The sequence below is a fragment of the Zonotrichia albicollis genome, chromosome 9 (genome assembly GCF_047830755.1).
Source record: "Zonotrichia albicollis isolate bZonAlb1 chromosome 9, bZonAlb1.hap1, whole genome shotgun sequence".
Lineage (NCBI taxonomy): Eukaryota > Metazoa > Chordata > Aves > Passeriformes > Passerellidae > Zonotrichia > Zonotrichia albicollis.
This window is the reverse complement of record NC_133827.1, coordinates 22,848,926-22,872,975: the sequence shown is the minus strand read 5'-3', so window position 1 is coordinate 22,872,975 and position 24,050 is coordinate 22,848,926. Positions and strand designations below refer to the sequence as shown.

The 24,050-nt window shown below is 46.5% G+C and overlaps 3 protein-coding genes across 5 annotated transcripts in view; 2 read left to right on the top strand and 1 right to left on the bottom strand.

The window, feature by feature from the left end:
• PPP2R3A (protein phosphatase 2 regulatory subunit B''alpha) overlaps nucleotides 1-1,246 on the bottom strand; it is a 57,146-nt gene extending 55,900 nt beyond the window's left edge. Inside the window, exon 1 of the mRNA XM_074546968.1 lies at nucleotides 742-1,246. The gene's annotated coding sequence lies outside the window, so the exon portion shown is untranslated. The remainder of the gene's footprint in view (nucleotides 1-741) is intronic.
• Nucleotides 1,247-2,735: 1,489 nt separating this feature from the next.
• Nucleotides 2,736-18,521, top strand: DBR1 (debranching RNA lariats 1). The gene is made up of 8 exons (XM_005489569.4): nucleotides 2,736-2,993; nucleotides 3,073-3,197; nucleotides 3,294-3,374; nucleotides 11,944-12,029; nucleotides 12,395-12,619; nucleotides 13,434-13,514; nucleotides 15,373-15,518; nucleotides 16,003-18,521. The coding sequence occupies exons 1-8, from the start codon at nucleotides 2,797-2,799 to the stop codon at nucleotides 16,676-16,678; spliced, it is 1,617 nt and encodes a 538-aa protein (XP_005489626.1). The 5' UTR covers nucleotides 2,736-2,796; the 3' UTR covers nucleotides 16,679-18,521.
• A 1,366-nt stretch (nucleotides 18,522-19,887) lies between these two features.
• ARMC8 (armadillo repeat containing 8) overlaps nucleotides 19,888-24,050 on the top strand; it is a 60,979-nt gene continuing 56,816 nt past the window's right edge. For 2 of the 3 annotated variants that reach the window (XM_005489565.4, XM_005489563.4), the window contains exons 1-2: nucleotides 19,888-20,103; nucleotides 22,008-22,084. In XM_005489565.4, coding sequence (XP_005489622.2) covers nucleotides 20,059-20,103; nucleotides 22,008-22,084 — 122 coding nt within the window. In that variant the 5' untranslated portion in view covers nucleotides 19,888-20,058. The remainder of the gene's footprint in view (nucleotides 20,104-22,007; nucleotides 22,085-24,050) is intronic. The other variant, XM_005489564.4, reaches the window with a different exon arrangement.

Here is a 24,050-nt window from a genome sequence, read left to right as displayed (position 1 = left end):
TTCAAAAGCTCTTCTCATTCCATTCTCAGAGATGAGGGAAGAAACTCGTCATCCACAGCCCCTTCAGATGCCTTTTATTCTTCATTTCTCTGCAGAGAAAAACTGCTTTCGTGGTACTAAACTACCATAGTCAGCTCAGGAAAAAACATTATTTACTGCTCAGTGCAGGCAGGCAAGACCTAAAAGGGCAACCCAAGCAATCTACTGGCCTGAGCTTGCTTGTTGGGACTTTTGCCTCCTTGGCCTCACAGTTCCCTGGCCATTCATGCAGGACAGGATGTGCACTCAGTCCTCTGCTGCAGGACTGGACATTCAGGCATGAGATACATGCACAGGCTACTGGGGCAAGAGACTATGACTGCAAAACCCAATCCAAGGCCAAACATGGGTCATTCATGCTTCAGTCACATGGGTTTTCAAACAGTCTTGAAGGACTGAACAAAATTACAATAACATAGTTAAGCATTAACTTGCTGCCACTTACCTTGTAAACAGCAGCATGGCTGATTCCCTTTGTGCTCTGGAAAGGTCAGAGCAGCTTTGCTCAGTGAACACTGAGTTTAATTATGGATATTGAGATGCATCATGAGTTGTGTACAAGTACTAAAATACTATTACATAAAAGAAGCCAAACTATAGACTCTATTGTGCTCCAGTTCACTTGGAATAAGTGGCACATAGAGTATAAGAAATGAGCCTGAGCCAACAAATCCAAGAAATACAATTAGAGTATCAGCTTACCTTGCCTGTCTGGGGATGAATTTGGGTGGGCAGGCATCTCAGGAATCCCCTTGAGATGGTGTACCCTGGGTAAGGTGGTGTCTTCCAAGAGTCCTGGACCTTTCCTTTCAGGAAGTCTGAGAGATGGCAGAGAGATTATTGTTCTCCCCCAGAGTGTTGGAAATCTTTCCCAGGAGAGGTGCTGGACCAATGAGCTCTTGCACTACTCCAGGTAGGTCCAAGCATAGTTAGTGAAAGAGCCAAGGTCACCCGAAGTGTGCTTTTCCCTTGGAGACTTGTGGGGTTTGGAAACCAGAGGAATTTTCCCCTTCACTTCAGCTGGGATTGGACGAGCCCCAAAGTACACAGAGTAATGCAACACTGTGAAATTATGAAACGTAGGAGACAACGCTCATATTTTCTTAGTATCAAAAGAGAGGCCATTATGTAATGCTTGCTACCATGGGGGAACAGGAATGTCTACTTGGTTCCATGATTACAGAGGAAGCAGTAACAAGTTAATGCTTAACTATGTCCTTGCAATTTGGTTCAATCCCAAGACTTTAAAAACCTTCAAACAAGTCTTGAAGTGGAACGTCTGGAGCGGTTTTACTACGTGACAATACAAGGCTACCCTACATTCCAATCCACTGCCCTTCCAAAGCAGGAGATCATGCTCTCCCCAGAGTCAGTCCGTGAGGAAAGGGGGAGATACGCGATTTCTCAGCCCACCTCATACAGCCTTGCCCTGGGGATGTCCCTGTCTCTTCCTGTCCCGGTGTGCTACAAAGTTAGAGAAGCCAGGGCTTTGGTTATGCTAAAACCACGCCTGCCTGAGGCTGAACTGGCCTGACTCGGTGTTTTATCAGCTCAAACTCCAGGTGGAAGCGTGCACAGCCACTGCTCGTGCTGCTCCACCACCACTTAGTGGTCTGGGAGCCACGCGTGCGGAATAAGTACAGCTTGTGCTGCTCCCCACTGGGCTGGCCGAGGAGGTGCGGGCAGCGCTCGGCGGATGCTGTGGTGCCGGGGGAGCGGACAGCCCTCCTAGTGCAGCCCTCCCTGGGCAGCCCTCCCTGGGCAGCCCTCCTTGTGCAGCCTTCCCCGTGCAGCCCGGGTACCCCGCAGGGACTCCTGCCCCGCTGTACAGCCCACTCTGGGACTGTGACAGTTCTTCCTGGTCATCACTGTGCCGTGGTGCTCATCGCTGTGCCAGTGTCACTGTCCAGAGTGAAGGTCCCACTGGCCAGTTACAGAATCACAGAGTCAGTCACTAAGGTTGGAAAAGACCTCCTGAGATTATGGAGTTCAAGCTGTGGCCGATCCCGGCCTAGACAAGCAGAGCGGGCACGGAGTGCCACGTGCAGTCTTTCCGTAAACACCTCCAGGGATGGGGACTTCACCGCCTGCCTGGGTAGCCCATTTTCCAGTGTCTAATCACCGTGTACATGAAGGAATTCCTCCTGATGTCCAACCTAAACCTCTCCTGGTGCAGCTAGAGGCCATGTACCCCTGTCCTGTCCCTTGTTCCCTGAGAGCAGAGCTCGATGTCCCCCCGGATGCATCCTCCTGTCACAGGGAGCTGTGGAGAGCAGGAAGGGCCCCCCTGAGCCTCCTTTTCTCCAGGCTGAGCCCCCCCAGCTCCTCCTCTCAGACAGGTGATCCTTTCCCAACTCCGCTCCCCACTCTGAGAACACCTGCAGGGACAGTGACTCCGCCACCTCCCCGGGCAGCCCATCCCAATGCCTAGCCACCCTTTCTGTGAAGAACGGGCAAGGCTGGAAGGCATCATCGGACGTCACCGAGTCCGACCTCCCTGCTCAGTGGGGCGGGAGGGGACCACCGGAGACCATGGGGCCCGCAGAGCGGGGCTCCCGGCAGCCTGCGGGCAGCAGCCATGAAGGGGCGGGCCCAGCGCCCTCCGCCCCGGCCCGTTGTGTCCCCGCGACCCCCGGGCTGCGTCCCGCACACGGCGCAGGCGCGCAGTGACGCACAGGAGCGCGGGAGGTGACGCGAGGCGCGCGCGCCGGTGACGCGGAAGTCGCGCGCGGCGCCCGCTCAGTGCAGCGGTTGGCGATGAAGGTGGCGGTGGCCGGGTGCTGCCACGGCGCCCTGGACAAGATGTACGAGACGCTGGAGCTGCTGCAGCGGCGCCACAACGTGTGGCCCGACCTGCTGCTCTGCTGCGGCGACTTCCAGGCCGTGCGCAACGAGGCGGACCTGCGGTGCATGGCCGTGCCCGCCAAGTACCGGCACATGCAGACCTTCTACCGGTGAGCGCCGCCGGCCCGGCCCCGGCCCCCGCGACCCGCGCGGGCTTGGCCGGGTCCAGCAGCTGCCGTGTCTCCGCAGGTACTACTCGGGCGAGAAGAAAGCCCCGGTGCTCACCGTGTTCATCGGCGGCAATCACGAGGCTTCCAACCACCTGCAGGAGCTGCCGTACGGCGGGTGGGTCGCGCCCAACATCTACTACTTGGGTAAGGCCCCTCCGCTCCGGTCCCGCTCCCCGGCGGTTTCTCCCCCAGCCCCTGCCCTGCCCGGCCCCTCCGTGACCGCCCTCCCGTGTCCCGCAGGTTACGCGGGCGTGGTGCGGTTCCGCGGCGTGAGGATCGGCGGCATCTCGGGCATCTTCAAGTCTCACGACTACCGGAAAGGTACCGGGACAGAGGGGAGGGGAGAGCCGGGGCCGTGGCGTGGTGTGAGGGTCTGGCTGTGCTCAGCCCGAAACGTCTCTTAGCCTGGAAAACACCCTCGGTTCAATACATGGGTTTTTCTGGAGTTGGTAGATGAGTCTGTAGCTGCCCGGTGACCACAGCAGGAAGCAAGGCACCTTTGGAGCATTGTTGGAACTGTGTTGATTTTTCCATGGCAGTGTCCTTTCACTGTTTGATTTTCCTTGAGTGAAACAGGCAGTTTATAACTGTGACATTATGTAAGTGTATTGTCCTGCCCCGAGGTTTAGGGCCAGTACATCTGGTTCCTCTTGGCTATGTGGGTGGGTATCCAAGAGTTTTTCCTGGGAAGGATGTCACAGATGATACCCCATGGCAGTGAGTAGAAGATAGTTTATTCTTTCTGATCTCAGCACTTAAAAGAGTGGTCCTTGTGGTTACTGTACTGTGCTGTCTTTACTAACAAACAGCTTCAGAGAAGCTTTGCAGGTACAAGCTACAAAGCACTGAACCAGTTTTCTAGAACACTTGATTCTGTCTAATACTTGCCAATACTAATTCAATTTGCTGTTATCAAGGGGGCACTTTATATGCCTGTGAGAGATGCATGAGAGACATGAGACGAGACTCTTTAGGCAATAACTGAAAGAGAAATTTTTCTGTTAATTCTGTAGGGTATGTAGGAGCTATGCTAGGCATTCATGTGTTCTGTCCCAAGGCAAAGTTGGACACTCATCCCTTTTGTCAGGGTAGGTGTTGGTGCTTCTGGAGCCTGTGGTGCCTGTGGACAGTGACTGGGATGTTTAGGCTGCTGCTGAACCTGTTAAGCTGTAGTTTCATGGTGGGTGGCAGCACTCTGAGCAATCATGAAAGAGCACAGCCTTGTATTGGGTTACTCTGATGCCAAATTTTGCCCCAAACAGGCAGAGTGACTGCCTAATCAGACTCAGCTTAAGTCAATTAAGCAGGAGGTATTTTATTAGCGACGCGTCGGAGAAATCACAAAATGGATTTCTGAGTTCACATAGCAAAAGCAAGCCTTATATACAATTTTGGGTATAGGATTACATCAGATCAGATACATAATCATGCATATTCATATGGGGCGTGGTGTAGGCGGAGCGTGGGCGGAGCGTAGGTGGAGACATCTCTTTTGGGGAATTTTCAGGTGGTCGTTCCTGTTGCCTTCATCATAGACGGGGTCTTTCCGATGAGTCTTCCTCTTTAAACTTTTGAACTCTTTTCCTAATTTGGTCAATTCCCGGTGTACTTGGCTTAGATCCCGTGGCTTGGCAAAACCCTTAGGGTCGTTTTGACATTGCTGGCTCTAAACCTGCTTAGCTTATTAGTTTCTCTTATACCCATCTCTTCCCCTGTCATGATGCTCTACCTTTTATCTAATTTATTGCTCTGTTTTCCTAGTGCTGTGCTTTCTCCGTGTGTTCTAGTGCTAGGCCCTTCTTTACATGCTTCTCATTCCATGTTTTAACCCATTACTTCTGGAAGGCTATCTGCTTTAGGGCTTCATTTCCCCCCTTTTTCTTGTAACTTACGAATTCTTTCGTCAAGTTCTGGTCCTACAGGACGCTGATAGGCTCGTACCATTGCTTAAATCATTTGGGTCCTCTTCATTATGCCCCTTAATCTCTACTACAAACAAATGTTTGTAAGAGTTAGTAATAACAAAGCTACAATTACTATTAGCATTGGGTGCACCAGGTAATGGAAGACCTGTGTAGCTGTTGGGGAGTATCTTGTAAAGATGTCCCACCAGTGATGCTGGCCTACTTGTTCTACTTCGGTCAGGACATTCTTTATCTTTTCTGAATTGTGTTCTACCTGCCATACCGTTCGTCTAGTTGTTTGATTCACCTTTTGTACCAATTTCTTTACTTCAGGGTGTGCAAGCATTGCTTTGAGAATTTTGACGTCTATCTCTATTTGTAATTTCGGTATCTCTTGATATAGGTTGAAATTTGCGTTAATTAGCTGTTGGGTAGTTATTGGGACAGTGTAATGAAAATCACAACCTATGATCTTGGTAAAGTTGCATACACAAAAGTTAGTATTGTTAGTCTCTTCTAGGCAATTATCTATAGTGACATTGTCACAAGCTGTCCTTACGCAAGCACACCCATTTCCTATATAGTAAACTTGTGATTGTGTTCTATCATGCGGAAGCATTTCTAAGGTGCATACACTATTTTCAGCATCTAAGCATAAATCGGCAATCCTTTTGCAAATAAGTAATATCGGTGTGAATGTTCATTTGCACCTTTTTCAGGGAATAAGTGGGGTCTAACAATAATTTTAGTTCGTTAGATTTTCTTATCACCTGAGGCCCTATAAAGGTTAGGTTGTGTACTGCTTTAGGCTGGCATCGAGGGTTGAATTGTTAATACCAGCCGCCTTGTTTTTCCTTCTCTTTCTCTTGCTGGGTCAAGCTCTCGACACCCAATTTGGATTTGGTCTCCCTTGTATGCTATCATGGAGGGCTGATCCCATACTTCACTTGCATATGGCTGGTTGTTACGTAAGGCATAAACCTCGAAATAGGGTCCGCTCATTCCTAATTCTGGGTGGATACACTGATGCGCATAAGACCATGGGTCTATTGGGGCATAGTCTTGGGGAAGAGCTATACTTATCGAGAGTCCAATGATCAAAGTTGTAAGGGTTTGAGGTGGAGTCAGGATCATGATGTCTGCTCTTGTTTGTTCTCCGGAGCTTTCTTGACCCGTGAGTAATGGATCCACGCAGGTCGCTCCTTGATCCGAACCGCGGTGAAGGTAGTCAGCAGCACTTGGAAGGGTCCCTCCCACTTCTCTTGTAGGGGTTTTCCTAAAAGATTCTTAACATACACCCAGTCACCGGGATTAAACGGATGCAATTTGCAGTCAGGTTGTTTAGGTTGGTGCTCTATCATTACAGTAGCATTCTTATCGAACTGCTTCCCCACCGTAACTACATAATCGTAAATGTACTGATTACCAATTTGGTCTATAGCGTCCCCATTTACAACTTGCATAGCATAAGGTCTACCATACAGAACTTCAAATGGGCTTAACCTTTCTTTTGACCTTGGTTTGACTCTTAGCCTCAGCAGAGCAATAGGCAAAGCTTGATACCACTGCAAATTAGTCTCCTGGCATATTTTGGCAATCTGCTGTTTGATAAGATGATTCATCTTTTCTACTTGCCCACTGGCCTGTGGACGGTAAGGCGTGTGTAATTGCTATTTAATTTGTAATGCTTTGCTTATTGCTCTCACTACTTTTGCACAGAAATGTGTACCCCTATCTGAAGAAATAGTCTTCGGTACTCCAAATCGTGGAATAATTTCATTCAATAACACTTTTGTTACTTCTCTTTCCTTATTTGTCCTGCAAGGGAATGCTTCAGGCCACCCAGAAAATGTATCAGTTAATACCAACAAGTACCGAAACCCCCCTTTTCTTGGGAGTTCAGAAAAATCAATTTGCCATACTTCACCTGGGAATTTACCTCGATTTATTGCTCCCTGGTGTATCCTAGTCCCTGTATTCGGGTTGTTCTTCAGGCATCGCTCACACTGGGATGTGACATGTTTTATGGTGGTAAATAATTTTGGCCCTGCTATCTTAGCTTGCAGGTACTGATAGAGCGGATCCAAGCCCCAGTGGGCTTTTTCATGTTCTGCTTTTACAAACTGCCACATCACGTTTCCTGGTATTACTAGCTGTCCCGTTTCCAATCTACCTCAACCATTTTCTAGTATTTTGCCCTTATTCCTTTGAATCCATCTATGATCTGATTCCTGGTAATCTGGCTGGATATTGGTATCCAGTTCTCCTGGTATTAGGGCTATTACTTTCACTTCCCTAGCCCTTGTGGCAGCCAATTTAGCTTCTGTATCTGCCTTCCTGTTCCCTATTTCTGGAATAGTATTACCTTTCAGGTGTCCCTTACAATGCATTATGGCCACTTGTGCTGGGAGTTGGACCACCTTTAGCAATCGTAGAATCTCCTCTGCATGCTTGACTGTTTTCCCTTGCGTAGTCAGCAGTCCTCTTTCTTTCCAGATGGCCCCATGGGCATGCACAATGGAAAAGGCATATTTAGAGTCAGTCCATATATTAATTTGCATGTTCTCTGCCAATTCCAAAGCTCGAGTCAGAGCTATCAGCTCTGCCTTTGGGCTGAAGTCCCCGCAGGCAAAGAGTTTGACTCAATTACTTCTTCTGTGGTAGTAATTGCATAGCCAGCCAGTCTTACTCCCTGCTTCACAAAGCTGCTGCCATCCGAGAACCAGTTGTCTGCATCTTCGAACGGCTCCTCTTTGAGATCCGGACGACTGGAGTAGACGGCTTCAATTGTTTCCAGGCAGTCGTGTTCAATGGATTCTGCTGGGGCTCTTCCTTCTAGAAATGAAGCTGGGTTCACAATGTTAGTTACCTGAATAGTTACATCATCTGATTCAGCCAGGATGGCCTGGTATTTTAGGAATCTGGAGGGCGACAACCAATGATTGCCTTTCTGTTCCAGCACAGCCGACACAGTGTGAGATACCAGCACAGTCACCTTTTGACCCAACGTGAGCTTCCTGGCCTCTTCTACGTTAATTATCACTGCGGCCACTGCCCTCAGACAGCCTGGCCATCCTTTACTTACTTCATCTAGCTGCTTGGAGAAGTAGGCCACAGCTCTCTTATGTGGTCCCAACTGCTGTGCTAGGGCTCCTAGGGCCATCCCTTGTCGCTCATGGGAGAACAGCCAGAATGGTTTTGATACATCTGGGAGACCTAAGGCTGGTGCTCTCATTAGTTCCAGCTTTAACTTCTTGAAGGCCCCTTCTGCTTCGGGAGTCCACACTAGGACATTCTTGGATCCCTTCAACAAGTCATACAATGGTTTAGCGAGTATTCCGTACTGGTAGATCCATAGCCGACACCAACCTGTCATCCCCAGAAAGGCTCGCAGATCTCTCACCGTCTCTGGTTTAGGCATCTGGCAGATGGCCTCTTTCCTAGCTGCTCCCAGGGATCGCTGTCCTCTGGAGACTTCGTATCCCAGGTACACCACTTCCTTTTGCACCAGCTGTGCTTTCTGTTGAGAGACTCGATATCCGCTTAAACCCAGGAAATTTAGCAAGGAAATGGTCCATTCAATGCATTCTTCCTCTGTCACTGTTGCTATTAGGAGGTCGTCTACGTACTGCAGAAGGGTACCATCTCCCAGCGGCCTTTCCCACTGTTCTAATTCTTTGGCTAATTGGTTCCCAAAAATCATGGGGGAATTGGCCCATCCTTGGGGTAATACCGTCCAGGTGAGCTGGGTCTTTCTCCCTCTATCTACAGACTCCCACTCAAAAGCAAAGATCTTTTGACTCTCAGGTTTGGGTTCCACACAACTGATTGTTAGGCTTATAGCTGTAATCAGTTGTTCCTCATTTACTTGAAATTCCAATTTGTCTTTGTTGAACTTTATTACGGCTCCCAAGTTTTCCAATAGGTCTCTCCCCAATAAGGGTTTTGGCGAATTTGGTAAATACAGGAACTGGTGAATTCCCATTTGTTTCCCAATTTTGTATTTAATAGGTTTCAAAAAGTAAGCCTTTTCTGGTTGGCCTGTTGCTCCCACAACTTGTACAAATTCATCACTTTTAGGTACCAATTCCTGATTTAAAACCGAAAAGGTTGCTCCCGTGTCAAACAAAAAGTTCAATTCCTTTTTACCTTCCCCTAGCTCCATTTTAACCAGTGGGTCTGCTAGGGTACGGCCCACCGGTCCCCCTAATTCACTATCCTGATGTGTGGTAGTAGTAGTGGCCATCAGCCTTTCCCTTAGTCGGGGGCATTCTTGCTTCCAGTGTCCCATTTCTAGGCAGTAAGCACACTGATTTGGCCCTACTCTAGTTGGGTGGGGTTGGTACCTCCCCCTCCCTCCTATTGGGTTGCCTCTACCTCTTCCCCTAGTTCCAGGTTCCGAGTAACCTGTCTTCTGAGCTGCCACTGCTACAGCCACTACTGAGCTATCTTCCCGTCTTCCTTTTTCTTCTCTTCAACTTCTCCTATCCTCTATCTGAATTACTATATTCAGTTTCTGTGAGCTGTTCTCTGCCTCCCTTTCACGTCTCATCATTCTTCTCACTATATCTCAATTTAGAGACGTCACTTCCCAGTGAGTTACTTTTGTCCCCAGTCCTTGGTGTGCTGGTTTCCATTCTACAGATGCCTCCACTTCTGGGTGTGTGGTTATCTTCATATGGACTGAGTTTGGGCAGGCTACGTGTCTCCCTTCGGCTCTCCACTCCTGACGGACTGCCTTTCTCCCCTTCGACTTCTAGTCTGGGTGGGCTGTCAGCATCCATGTAGCTTCTTGACCCCTGTGGACTATCTAGTCCCTGAGGGCTGCTTATCTTCTCATCGATCCCTGATTTTAATGGGGTACCCCCCCTGAATTCTTCCCAAGTCTTTCCAGTGCTTTAAGATACATCCTAAGGGGGTTTTCATATTTACGTCCTTGCTCTGTTGACCTCCCATGGCTATTTTCTGTGTCTGCGTTTTCGGTTTAATCTCTTTCTCGCAAACACTGTATGTCAATTTATTTTAACACTTCATACACACAATTTCCAATCGCGTCTCATCCACTCTCATCCACACCCACACACTTTAATCCAAACCGTCCTACCTCTCCGGTCTATCAAAGTACACCGCTTTACCCCGAGATGTCGCTGGCAAACCTATAGTACCGATACTGGTCAACTTCGGGCTATTACACACCCGTAAAACAGCTGTAAACCAAGGTACAGTTTGCAGATGATATCACAATAAATTCTTACACACAAAAAGGTTACAGTTAACACAAAATACCAAATCCTTTACGAGATTCTTGCAAACAACATAACAGTTAAATAAAGGTGTAGCACAAATGTATCTCCTCAAAACCTTATCAGAGAAAGGGAAAAATTGGACAAGGTCCCGGACCTGGCTGGATACATTCCCAGGCGTAGTTTAAAAATTCAAAAAAGCAACAACGCTTTTAAAAATTCAAACAAAACAACAGCATTAAGGAAAAACATACACCCTTTTAACAAATACTCTTTTCCTTTCCTTTTTTCTTTTCCTTCTCTTTCTTCCTTTTTTTTTTTTTTTTTTCCCTTTTTCCTTTTTTTTCTTTTTCTTTTTTTTTTCTTTTTTTTTTTTTTTCACTCTTTTAACAAATACTCTGATTCCAAATGGGGACTCAAACCCCGATACCAAATCCAATACCAAATGGGGACTCAAACCCCAATACCAAAACCAATACCAAATGGGGATTCAAACCCCAATACCAAAACCAATACCAAATGGGGACTCAAACCCCAATACCAAATGGGGACTCAAACCCCAATACCAAATGGGGACTCAAACCCCAATACCAAATCCAATACCAAATGGGGACTCAAACCCCAATACCAAATGGGGACTCAAACTTCAATACCAAATCTAATACCAAATGGGGACTCAAACCCCAATACCAAATCCAATACCAAATGGGGACTCAAACCCCAATACCAAATGGGATTATGCCAAGGCGTCCCTATGGCTCCCGTCGGGCGACTACGTCTAGTCCCCGTTTCCCAATTAAAGCGCTTTGTTCCAAATTCAATATGCAATAAACAATTAAAATACCTCTTAATTGGAGCAGGAGATGCAGGAAACCTCTCGTCCACCGAAGAGCGCTGGTCCGGGGGGGGGAGTCTCTTCTGACAAAAATCTGTCAGGGGCGCCCGAGGGTCCCGGCCCCGGACCCAGCTCCGGAGGACGTTCAAGGGTCTGCTCTCCCGTCTAGTGTCCCATCTGGGTCGCCAGAAATGATGCCAAATTTTGCCCCAAACAGGCAGAGTGACTGCCTAATCAGACTCAGCTTAAGTCAATTAAGCAGGAGGTATTTTATTAGCGACGCGTCGGAGAAATCACAAAATGGATTTCTGAGTTCACATAGCAAAAGCAAGCCTTATATACAATTTTGGGTATAGGATTACATCAGATCAGATACATAATCATGCATATTCATATGGGGCGTGGTGTAGGCGGAGCGTGGGCGGAGCGTAGGTGGAGACATCTCTTTTGGGGAATTTTCAGGTGGTCGTTCCTGTTGCCTTCATCATAGACGGGGTCTTTCCGATGAGTCTTCCTCTTTAAACTTTTGAACTCTTTTCCTAATTTGGTCAATTCCCGGTGTACTTGGCTTAGATCCCGTGGCTTGGCAAAACCCTTAGGGTCGTTTTGACATTGCTGGCTCTAAACCTGCTTAGCTTATTAGTTTCTCTTATACCCATCTCTTCCCCTGTCATGATGCTCTACCTTTTATCTAATTTATTGCTCTGTTTTCCTAGTGCTGTGCTTTCTCCGTGTGTTCTAGTGCTAGGCCCTTCTTTACATGCTTCTCATTCCATGTTTTAACCCATTACTTCTGGAAGGCTATCTGCTTTAGGGCTTCACTCTAGGTGCCTGTGTGACCCCCAAAAAGCAGCTATGTAGGAGGGAACTAGAGATTCAAGCAACTGTTCTTGTTTCCAACATTTCAGGCCACTTTGAGTGCCCACCATACAACCAGCAGACCATCAGAAGTGCTTACCATGTGAGGAATATTGAAGTCTTCAAACTCAAACAGGTCAGTGAAAAGCCTCTATTTTTTAAACAAGGGTAATTTTCAGTAATTTGGAAGTAGAAAGCTAAAGGTACTCTGACCACATATGCTGAATATTGAACATGCTTTAACAGGTTGATCTGAGGGGTGTGTCCTTTGAGGAGGACTATTATGCTTAGCCATTATCCCTTTTAAATAAAGCTTTAAAAACATGACACTGATTGTGGGCAGAGGACTTTTTCTCTATCTGATTTCCTCTGAGTGCCTGACTTATGGTGATGGTATGAGCTCTTTTATAAGGCAGTATAAAGCACAGATGGCTGCCTCATGTAATCTAAACTCCTTTGTCAATATGTTGCATTTCTGCCATGTGCTTTTTGGCCTGACAGCTGAAGCGTCCCATCGATATATTCATGTCACATGACTGGCCAAGGAGCATCTATCACTATGGAAACAAGAAACAGCTCCTCAGAATGAAATCCTTCTTCCGGCAAGAAGTGGAGAGCAACACTTTGGGGAGCCCTGCTGCCTCCGAGCTTCTGCAGCACCTGAAACCCACCTACTGGTTCTCAGCACATCTCCACGTTAAATTTGCAGCTTTCATGCAACACGAGGTAAATAAAGGGGGACAGAAAATGAATGTATGTGCCCCAGGCACATTTTAGAATTCTCATGCAGGTAATCTATCCAGAAAGGCAATTCAGTGGTTTTAGTTCTAAAAACTCAGTTAAAACCATGAAAGATTAAGTGATGTTGAGACTACTGTTTTATGTAAATTAAAAGGGTGTAAATTACTCCTAATCTCCCTTAAGAACAGCATGAAATAGCTGTTGTTCTTGAAACTTGTTAATTTAACTGTGTAGAAAAGCACTCTCCTGCTCTGTAAGGGAAGCAGATAACTTCAGAAAAGGTGAGAAAAAGTAGCCATTTCAAAAAAGCTGGTAATGGAGTGATTGAAGAGAGAGGTTACCTGAGGATTGGGGGATCCCTGTAGAACAGCTTTGCAGGTCTGGTAACCCAGGTTTAAATCAAAAACCAGCCTGCAGTTGAAACAGTTATTACTGAACTGATGCCAGTGCTGTTCCTATTTGCAAGTTATTTATCTGTAAAAATGTAACTTCAGACCTTGAAGGATCAACAAGTCTGTTTCCAATGAAGTTACAGTTTTTCTTTTTGCTCCAAGGCTGAATGTGCTCAGCTGAAATTAGTGCTGAAATATAGCTCTTGCTTTATCTTGCTATTATCTGCATCCTGCTTCCTGCTAGACTCCCAGTGAAATCTGTCATTCTCTTTGTCCCTGCTAATTTTCTATTTCAGAAAGTATTTTTCTGTTGAAATTATACCTTTTAATCTGTCTATACAGCTTGTTTAGAATGGTCAAATTTCACATAAGTGCTAATGATTGTGTTAACACTGTTTGCTTCCTAGACAAATTCCAAAGAAGAGTTACCAAAAGCAACCAAGTTTCTGGCTCTGGATAAATGCTTGCCACACAGAGACTTCCTGCAGGTGATGAACATTTGTAGAAGGTTTTCACTTTATATTTCATTTGTTTGACCTTTTAGTGCTGTTCTTAGGTATAAGATGAAGAATAGTGCTAATAAGTGGAGGAATTTTAAAGAAACTAGGAATGCTGGGTGTATGGAATGGTCTTTGTAGGATTTTGTCCTGAACTAAGCAGTCCATTTTGTGTAGGTGCAGTGTTTCTTTAATCCAACAATTTCCATCCAGCTCAGAACAAGTACCTGACTCCAATGGATGAGTCTAAAATAGTTTGCTGTGAGAGTGAGCTGCTGCCAGTGTGTTTTTCAAATGCACTCAAGTGCTTTACTAGTCTTAGAGTAGCTTTTTTTTTTCTGTCCTTTGGATGTGTGGTGGGATCCATTTGCCCTAGTAAATACCTTTGAAGGTGGAAGAGGGTATGAGGATGGGTTCTATCTGTGCAAAGGGACATGGATGCTAGTCCAGACTTCAAATCCTAGAACAAAACTGATCTGGATTAGTACTACCTCCAGCAGCATGGAGGGTTTAACTACTTTATGGAGTATTTAAAGTTAGTGTCTGACTAGAGCTTTGGTTAACCCACATGGTTTAATTTGGGTTAATGTCACTGAAGACAAAGTGATCATAAAAAAGCTTAAAAATATTTCCTCTTAATTCATAGCTGTGCTAAGAGTGCTGTTCATACAGTAGCATGACTGTTCTTGTTTGTATCCATTTAGAAGTGTTTTGGTTTGAAAAAGAAATGTCTGCCAAAGGCGGGAATCTCCCTTGGAATAGAAAATATGGCTCTAAATTATTACAGCTTTTAAATTATGGGGCTTTCAGGCAAAGATACAAGAAACAACAGTTCTTTACTAATAAAATAAAATAATATATATATATAAAAAAGGGCTGCAGGCCCTTTCCCCTTGGGTGCAGTTCCAGTCGCAGCCAGCAGGGGCGCTGGTGGCTCCCAGCCGGGCAGGGCAGGGGCGATGATTCCCCCACGCCTGCAGGGGGCGCTGTGGCGCGGGCTCGGTGCCGCTCACCCGTGGGCTCCTGAAAGCAGCTGGAGATGCTCCCTCCGGAGAGGAGGAGGAGGTCAGGGCCCTGGGTTTTCCCTGAGGCACCTGAGTAGATGGTGAGGGTCCTTCCCAGGAGGTTGGGTGTTTACACAGTCCCAGTCCCACGGCCGCTCTGACGAGCAGGAGCTCACCCACAGTAAGGAGAGCCAGTGAAGGACAGAACTCGGCAGTGGCAGTGAATTCTCCATGCAGCAGCAGCCTGATACCAAGATCACAACTTTCACCCCAACTCTCACCTCTGATAGTGAATGGGGGCCAACCCCAGCCCCTTACCCCCCAAAATCTGTCAGCATCTCTGCCTTTCCCAAGAGGAAACCCCCCAGCTAAGAGATATAGCAAACTGCATCCTCTCCCTTGTCCTAGTCACATCTTTTTTTCTCTGTTGTTCCAGTCTCTTAGGCAACAATGGGAGAAAAATTCCCTAAGAGAAACTAAATTTAAAAAAAAAGGAAAAAATCCTATCCTCTAACAGAAGGCAGCATGAATTTAGAAACAGGCAAATTCTGTTTCTAAGTTGCATCACTGTCCAGTTGCTGGCAGTAAGGGAGGGAGTGTGTTCTGTTTTTTAATTGCTGTAAGCTGAAATTTAGAAATGCCTTTTTTACTGTTACTGATTGGCCTTTGTTAGCCCTTCATGGGGGGCTGGCTTGAGAGGACTTGTTTGGTTGAGACCACTAGCTCAGTGTACTTTAAACTTCATTAAAACTCTATACAGTGAAAGTAACATTTGAAACTTTAATCAGATTCTGATGTCAAGAGAAATAACTCACTTCATCTGTTTTCTGTGTGTTTGTAAGTAGATAATAGATGTGGAGCATGATCCCAATGCAGGCGACTCGCTGGAGTACGATGCCGAGTGGATTGCAATCCTCAAGGCCACCAACAGTCTTGTTAATGTGACCCAGAACTCCTGGAATATGCCTGAAAATAATGGCCTCCATGCCAAGTAAGTTGTCTGCAAAATACAAATGTTAGTTTGTTTTTCTGGACTTCAAGTAAAGGTGTATTGGAGTTGTTCCTGTTCTGCAGACTGTAATGCCTGTAGGACTTGCTAGATGCCTTGGAAAGAAAAGGGGATGAAAAAAGATGTAGTCTAAAGCATACAGCTTCTTTACTCTTCTACCTGGGCAGTTAGTTTTATTTTGCAAACTTAGATATCAGCATTTGAGGGACAGAAACTATACCATGAAGCTGAAAATCAGGCTGGGTTATGGGCATGGGTTGACATAATACACTAATCCCTGGTGGGGAGAAGGGTGTCTCAGTACTGACGAAAAGAAAATGAAAATGGTCCTGAAAAAGCACTTGGGGAATAAAGTGTCTGTTGTAAGATGTATTTATAATCCATCTGTGAAAGTTGCACTCTCTGGTGGGAACAGGCAGTACCTTTTGAGTTGCTGCACTTATTTAAACTTGATGCACTTGTTTAGGTGGGATTACAGTGTGACAGAAGAAGCCATTAAAGAGGTGCTAGAAGAGCTGAACCATGACCTCAAAATTCCTTGCAACTTCACATTGACAGCTGCTTGTTATGATCCCAGCAAGCCCCAAAAGAACATGGAGCCAGTTCATACCATCAATCCACAGACCACTGAATTCTGTGCCCAGTTTGGCCTCACTGACATCAATGACAGGATCCAGCAGGCTAAAGAAGAGAGCTCAGGACGAGGTGAATGTGAAGAGGAGGAGGAAGAGGAGATGGACAGTACTGGGTCAGCAGAGGAACCCAGTGAATACAATACAGATAATTCTGGCCTCTCATCCTTTAACCCAGATGAAATAATGCTGGATGAAGAAGGTGGTGATGAAGACTTGAGTACATGTTCTGTAGATCCCTCCCCTGACCACCCTCCTGAGTTCTCCGCGAGCTTCTCCGACATCCGGGTCATGCCCGACTCCATGGCGGTGTCGTCCGACGATGCCACGGACTCCAACAACGAGGAGCTGGAGAGGTCTGGGGGGAGCAGGCAGGGGGAGGAAAGGAGCCCCACTGAGAGGGCCTTAAAGCGCATTGGTGCTGATGAGAACGGCAACAGCGGCGTTAAAAAAATCAAGAGAAGGAACCAAGCCATCTATGCTGCAGAGGATGAAGATAAAACTGATTAACACGGTGTGGAACTGAGTTCTCTCCCAGCCTTTCTGTGGGAAGGTGGTGAGGGTTGTACTGGACTACATGTGCTTTTAATGTTACATGATCTCAGTCATGTTACTTTCCTCAGCTCAGAGGCTGGGTGTACTTCTCACAGGGAAGGTGACTTACACAGAATAGTCAAAGAAAGAAGCTGAGACTTTTCTGACAAAGTACTTTGTCAAAGGATGTAAAGTTTGTATATCCTTGATTTTGTTTCAGTTCTTGGTGTATGGTGTACACTCCATATCTTCAGCTGAAAAAGATTCACCATGCTTGTTTAACAAGAGCTCTTAAACTGTACCCTGAGTCCAAGTGAGAGGATGTCTGACTTACAAGACTGAATGATTTTATTTTACTGCTTTTATCTTGTTTTATACTGAACTATTAATACAAAGTAGCATATGCAATAACCCTGTGAATGAAATCTGAAAATAGAATTCCCATGATAACAAAACAGCAACAGAAGAATGAAGATTTTTGTTTCTGGTGATAGTCATGCCACAGAAAAACTTTTTGGTCATAAAAAAACCCATATGTATTGTCCAGGATTGGCTTTTAATTACAGTTCTGATAGCAAACCAAGTCTTTTGATTTGGAGGATGACGGTTTTATGGGGACCATGAAAGGGTGCATCTCTGTTCTTAAAAACTCTCTTTTGTTCTGTTTCTTAAAACTTGGGAACGATGTCTTAAAATGGAAGCAGTTAGGAAGGACAGCTTCCAAAATGTGGACACCAGGACTGTCTCAGCTGTGACTAATTAGGGTTGTGGTTTGTGTTCACACAAGGTGGTGGGTGTGTAAGCTGTCTGGGACAGTAACAGCTCCCGTTATCATTAGAGTCACTTCTCACTTGTCATTTCAGTAGCTGTAACTTGCTGAACTTTTAAAACTGGTTTTGGGAATCTTCCAAAGCACTTCTGTAATCTTCAGCTGAGGGAAGCAGGAACTGCCAGAATAGTGACCCTCTTGGAAGTTTTCTTTTTAAATTTTTTTGCCCATAATTATTAGTAAATGGCACTCCTTTGGCCTAAGTGGCCACGAGGATAAAACTGAGTGAATTCATGAAAATGACAGTGTTTTCAAGCATATATCATTAGACACATCAGCCTTCCTGACAGATGGAATTCTTAGATGGAATTCCTCATGGCCCTGCTACCCGAGAGCAGAAGCAGCTCCTGTGCTTTTCCCCCTCCAAGGCACAGGCACTGAGAAGGAGAAATCGTCCTGACAGGTACAGGGAACTGGACAGGGAGCAGTGAAATACATCTGTGAGTGTGAGTTGTGTATCAGGATCGGGAATTAATGTGTCTTTAATGACTTCCATGGTCTGGAGTTCATCTTGCTTCCTCTCCTGTCAAGCAGTTCACTACAAAAACCAAACATGTTAAGTATTCAAGGGTTAGAAAAGGGCATCATTAATGCTCTCAGCAATTCAATTAACAGCTCATCTGTCAGAACAGCCACCAAAGAGCTGTGCTGAGGCATAAGGAGAAACTGGGAGTAACCCGGGTGTGACACTCAGGCTATGTAAAATGGCTGTGAACTGTCAGGTAAATTATTCAAGCAGATGAGTCTCTTTAAGGGTCCTGGGTCTGCAGTGGTAAATTTTTAATCATACCTCATGATCTGAACACTATAATGGAAATAAAATATTTTAAATATAAATTCTGTTATGGACTTGAAAAGCCTCCCAGGGAACCTTAACATGGCATTGAGCTCTCAGGGTGTCTGCACAGAAATAGAAAATGTATCTTGCATGTAATTCACTTTCAGTCTGATTCCTTTTGTTTTTAAAATAAACTTCTATGTTGTACCATGCCTCCCCCCTTCTGATGAATGTGTTTCTAGAAGGCAGGAGACTCCGACTCAATATACAATACTGATTTTTGAATCTTTAAAGATTTTTTGTAAAGTATTTCAGTGTCCACTGGGCAGAGTGCCGCTGATAAATACAGTGAACATAAATGTTTTTTGAGTGTGAATCATGTCTGACCTCTAGAGTTGCCGTGCCCTTCCTTGCAGTTGTTCACACCCTCTGCAGTTTGCAGTGTCCTCCCCTACCTTGCTTTCATCCATTATGGATTTTCTCTGACGGCAGGATTCTCTGCTGCAAGGAAGATTCAGTAGAAGTGCTGAGCTTTTCTAGTAAAGGCCAGATACTTCAAAAAGGAAAACTCTAGGGAATGCTGATAAATTTAAATTAGCTTTTAAGACTCAGTCTCCTTTAAAAAGATTTAGTGTCTCTGAAAACTTTTGAAATGTTGATGAGAAACCTCTGTAAAACCTTTCTCTGTACAACCCTTGTATTGCAGTTTTTTTCAGTGAGTGTACTTAGTCTAAAACTGGTTTTGCTGTTATTAGTGCTTGAGAAAAGTTTCATCCCAGGCCAGCACACAAGTTTTTTGACAGCATGTCATCAGTCTGTTCAGTGAAAAACAGCAAAGAGGTATAGCCTTGTTTTACAATGGAGTATTTTGAATTAAATCTATTAAGGTCACCTTGTGGCTGCATCCTAAGCTATGTTTATTGTACTCCTGTTATCCTGTGCAGTCTCTAGCAGCTGCCAAGCCTCTGTTTTCCTGGGAAGGGAATAGGTTGAGAGATGTGAACCCGAGCTGTGATGTATCTGCTATCTCTTCGTGGTTTTACCATCCTCCTTCCGTTTAGTTCTGACTTCAGGGTGGGTACAGTCAGTGGTCCCATGCCTCAGGCTGTGTAATACAGTAGGGCTAATAAAAAAATAGCAGATTTATAGACCCTGTAGCACATCTTGGTGAAGTTCTGAGTTGTTTGCGGTGTTTTCTGTGAAGAACAAATTCAAAACCAAACAAATCAATGCTGGCAACAAAAGCAATGACAAACTAAAGGAGCCCAAACCGAATCTGCACAGCGAGGCTGAGGGGAAAGGGCGGGCTCGGGCTCGTGTTCGGCTCAGGCTCGTTTCGGTTCGGGCTCGTGTTCGGCTCGGGCTCTTTCGGCTTAGGTTCTGATCTGCTCGGGCTGGGCTCGGGCTCGTTTCCACGCGGTCTCCGGCTCAGATTCGTCTCCGCTGCGCTCGTTTCCGCTCGTTTTCCGGCTCGACTCCGTTCGGCTTGGCTCGGCTCGGCTCGGCTCGGGCCGTCACCCTCCGCGGCCCGCGGTGGCCGCGCCCTGCCCCGCGCGTGCGCACAGCGGCCACCGTTCCGCACGCGGGTGGCGTGCGGCGGCGCAGGCGCGGTGGGGCGGCAGCGGGGGTTCGGCGCCGGCCGGTTCGCTGGGCCCGCCCCGTTACCCCCGGCCCCCGCCCGCCGCGCGCCCGCCATGAGCCCGCGCCCGCCGGCCTGAGGCGCCGCCGGTGCCGGAGCGCTCCGCCAAGATGGCGTGTGTGCTGGAGGCGCCGCTCCGCATGAGCGTCCTCTCGGTGAGTGCCGCGGGCCGGGCCCTGCCTGACCTTGGCCCCCGCTGGGCCCCGCTGTCCGGCGGCGCCGGGAGCGGCCCTGGGGCTGCGCCGGGAGCGGGGGCGGTGCGAGCGGCGGGGCCGCGCTCCTTCCCTCTGCACCCTGCGCCGCAACTTCTCCCGGCGCTGCTTTCCCCCCTACGAGGAGCCTGTTCCGTGGCCGGGGAGGCACCGGTGCTCTGGACGTGTCGTTCGCTGCTGACGGCTCGGGCTCGCCGGCCCCGGGCAGCTGCTGCTCGGCACGCGGCGGGCCCGGCGCTGTAGGCGCTGTGGGCGCTGCCCTTCCTCAGGGTTGCGGAGCAGGGCAGGGGCTCCCGGGCGCGCTCGCAGCCCGCCCCGGCTCGGGGGCTGTGCCGCTGCCGGAACCGGGGCTCTCCTGCGGCAGGGAGGAGCCGCCGTGCTGGGAGCTGTGACAGCCGCCTTCCCTTCCCCTCCCGGGGGACGGCCCAGGGCGCACAGCGGTCCTGCTGCATCGCACCGGTGCTGCGAGTAGCGATGCAAAAGGTGCAGCCTGGTGCTGCCGCAAGAGCAGAGGGTTGGCGCTTTTCCTTCAGTTTCCTGAAAAATTCATGTTGGTTAAGAGTTCCGTGAAATTGATTATGTCGATAAACTGGCTTTTTTTTTTTTTTTTTTTTTTTTTTTTTTTTTTTTTTTTTGAGCGGACTGCCTGCATACGGATACACTTCTACATATTCCAGACTTTTAGCTAATAGGGTGGAAGCCAGGATATCAGGATATTTTAAAATCAAAAAGCTACGGGTTCTTTGAAGTCTAGAAGAGTTTTACATGTAAATACATAGGTCAGGTAGCTAGAAGTCCATTGCTATTCTCAAAAATACTGTCTTTGGTTACACTGTTGAAGTGTATCTGTAGGACTTACGTGGCATAATTTAACAGTGTTCCTGGAGACAAAGGAGCCTTGCTGCCTCTAGATGATTCTTCTCTGTGATGTGAGACCACAGGCAAGAAGCTGACGATGCCTCTTGACATCAGCATGGGGAAGCAGGATTAGATTCAACCCCATAGCAGATATTTGTTAAAGTAAGGAGGAGTTTTCAACTCTTAGACCTTCTCTCAAGGAAAACTCATAAGGAAAAAATGGGCAAAGCTTAATGAAAAGAGTTGGTGAAAAGGAAAAAAAAAAGAAGGTGAGATAATGGCAACATATCTTGGCAAGTGTTCCTGAGAACCTGGAGGGAAAATTCCCTTCCCCTTTCCCACCCTTGTATTTTGGAATGCTTGCCATCTCTGACTTTGGATCTTCTCAAAAGGAATAACAAATCAGTGGTGCATAAGTGTGTAGCTTACAAGCACGGTCCTGTTGCTGAGAAGAGAATTCTCTTTGTGTTATACAGCACCATGAGAATGTTGTGGGGAATACTGTGCTGCTGTCCCATTGAAGGTTTGTGGCACAGGCTCTGAAATGTAGCTATGTTGTGACAAAGTAAGTTACAGAAAAATGTCTTGTTATGAGCTTCCTTCTTTTGGAGAGCTTGTTTGTGGGTATGGTTCTTGAGCAACATTAACTGCTCTTTGAAACTTTTTCTTCCAGGAATTTATTCCATACAGTAATTCAACATAATAAAATTGTGATTCAAGGCAGTGCTAATAACTGCAGTTCATAAATAGCTCTCTGTTAACTTGCTTTGACACTTACCACGTTGTTATCTACATTAAGCACCTCATCTTCTCTAGATTACACTTGAGCACAGGGTTATCTTTGTGTGATGTTGCCCAGCAGTAACACACTGCACGTTTAAATACAATTCTGTGGGTTCTCTGCCTCTTGCCTGGGAAGTTTTTTATGCTTGCTGCTGCATTGTGTGGATTGATATAAACTTTTGCAATTGTTTGCTCTCTCTCTGCAGGAGGTCACAGCCAGCAGCCGCCACTATGTCGATAGATTGTTTGATCTCGACCCCCAAAAAGTCCTGCAAGGTGTCATGTAAGTCATTGAAACACTCTTGGGCTCTTGGTTGTGCATAGGCCAGGTGTGCTTGATCCCATTAGAGTGATAGGTCAAGGGCAAGAAGCTCTTCTTATGGTTTTTTTTGAGAAATGTAGTTGGCAAATCTTAATACAAATATGTCAGTATTGATGTAGAGATAGTATTGATATAGACTCTCACTCTGTAGTGCATATGGTTCATAACACAGCCTCCCAGTTGCCAGAAATGAGGTTAAACATTCTGTGAGCACTGAAAATTGTTTTGGATGTGCTTCTGCCTTTTGGCCCTGTTTTGCTGCTCTTCCAGGTCTGTTGAGACTCTTTTTTCTCATTGCACTGCCAAGTCAGTGTACCTGCCTCTTTCTCCTTCCCCTGCTACCATGCCTGCTTGTTGGCTTTGACTTTTTTAGTGCTTGGCTTCTGTCTCCCCATGGAGCTGCAAGCTGCAAGAGAATGCTCCCACAGAACTGCATTTGGATGCAGGTTATATTTCAGTATTTCTGTTCCATGCCAGTGGTCAGGGTAGGGACTGAGAGTGAGTCAAGGAGCAGGAGTGAAACTGCTGCAAAGCTCTGGGTGTTCCCTTGCTGTCCTTAGGCCATGAGCTTTCCACTAGCATCACTTTTCCAGCAAAGTGGCAGATGAGACCTTGCCCAAGACTGACTTTGGTGGTGAAACCAGACCTTTTTGGGCTTACCAGTAGCTTGCTGGCTGTGGCTGTCTAGTAAAACACCAGAAGAAATCAGAGGAACAAGTGGACCAAAAAACCAGGAATCTTGATTGTGCTGCTTGGCATGACCTGAGGTGTTCCCTAGTAGCAGATGAAAACACTTATTCCAAATGTCCAGGGCCAACATGTCAGTGTCCCTTTAAAACACATGAAGAACCAAGTCTGGGTAAAACTGTCCTGGAAGTTTCCTTGGTTGGGATACCCCCTTACCTGTGTAGGAACTTTAGGTACCCTGCTGGAACTGTGTGCAGGTTCTTAACTCTGCTCAACCCCCTTACCTGTGTAGGAACTTTAGATACCCTGCTCTTAACTCTGCTCAAGGGGAGCCTGGTTTTGCTTCCAGCCCTTGGCCTTGGTGGTCCCCTCCTCATCAGGGTGGTGGGGAGGTCCTGGGGAAGGATGAGTCTCCTCCAGTGGCCAGTGGGGTGACTTAGCCCCTCTTTTCTCCCTGGCAGATGCTCTGAGCCATGGCTGGTGCTCCTCCCCTGCTCTCCTTCCTTTTCAAAGGACTGGAGCCCCCAACCCTTGGTAATCCCTTCCCTCTCTTTTGATATGTTATTCATCTTTTGCAGTATAACTGATCTCCCAGAAACAAGAGTTTTAGGCAGTATCTTTGTCTTGGGTAACATCTGAAATTCTTCATCTTGTCCGTGGGTGTCAGTGGATTCTATGCTGAGATCCTTTGCTTGTATTTAAAGACAAGAAAATAGCAATTTATTTCACAAAATCTCTCACAGGGCAGATTTGGATGGTAAAACTGTATTTGTGATGCTCTGGCTGAAATCTCAATTGTGAGAATATCTTTACTGACTCTGAGCCAGTCCTTTGTGGCAGATATGTTATTTTGCAAATATTGGTGGGTGGGTGTGTGACAGTCCATTTAGAAAAATTTATGTAAAAGATAGAATAAGAGTATGAAAGAATAAAAAATGTATATAAAAGATGGAATTTAGAGTGGTGTATATATTAAAATTTTCTGTCAGCCCAGGATTCTTTTGGGCAGAAAAATACTGCTTTGTCCTTCTTCCTTTGATTTCAGGGCATATGCAGAGATGTTGAAGTTAGAATGATCTAGTATTTGGGGTGGAGTAGGAAAGGATTAAAGTTTTTCCAGAAGTGCTTGTCAGAAGCTTTACCAGATATGCTGCATCCTTTGCAGAAAATCTTTGTTTCCTAAGATGTGCTGGTTTTTCCCTGCATCCTGGCTGGAAATACTGATGACCTAGATTTTTAT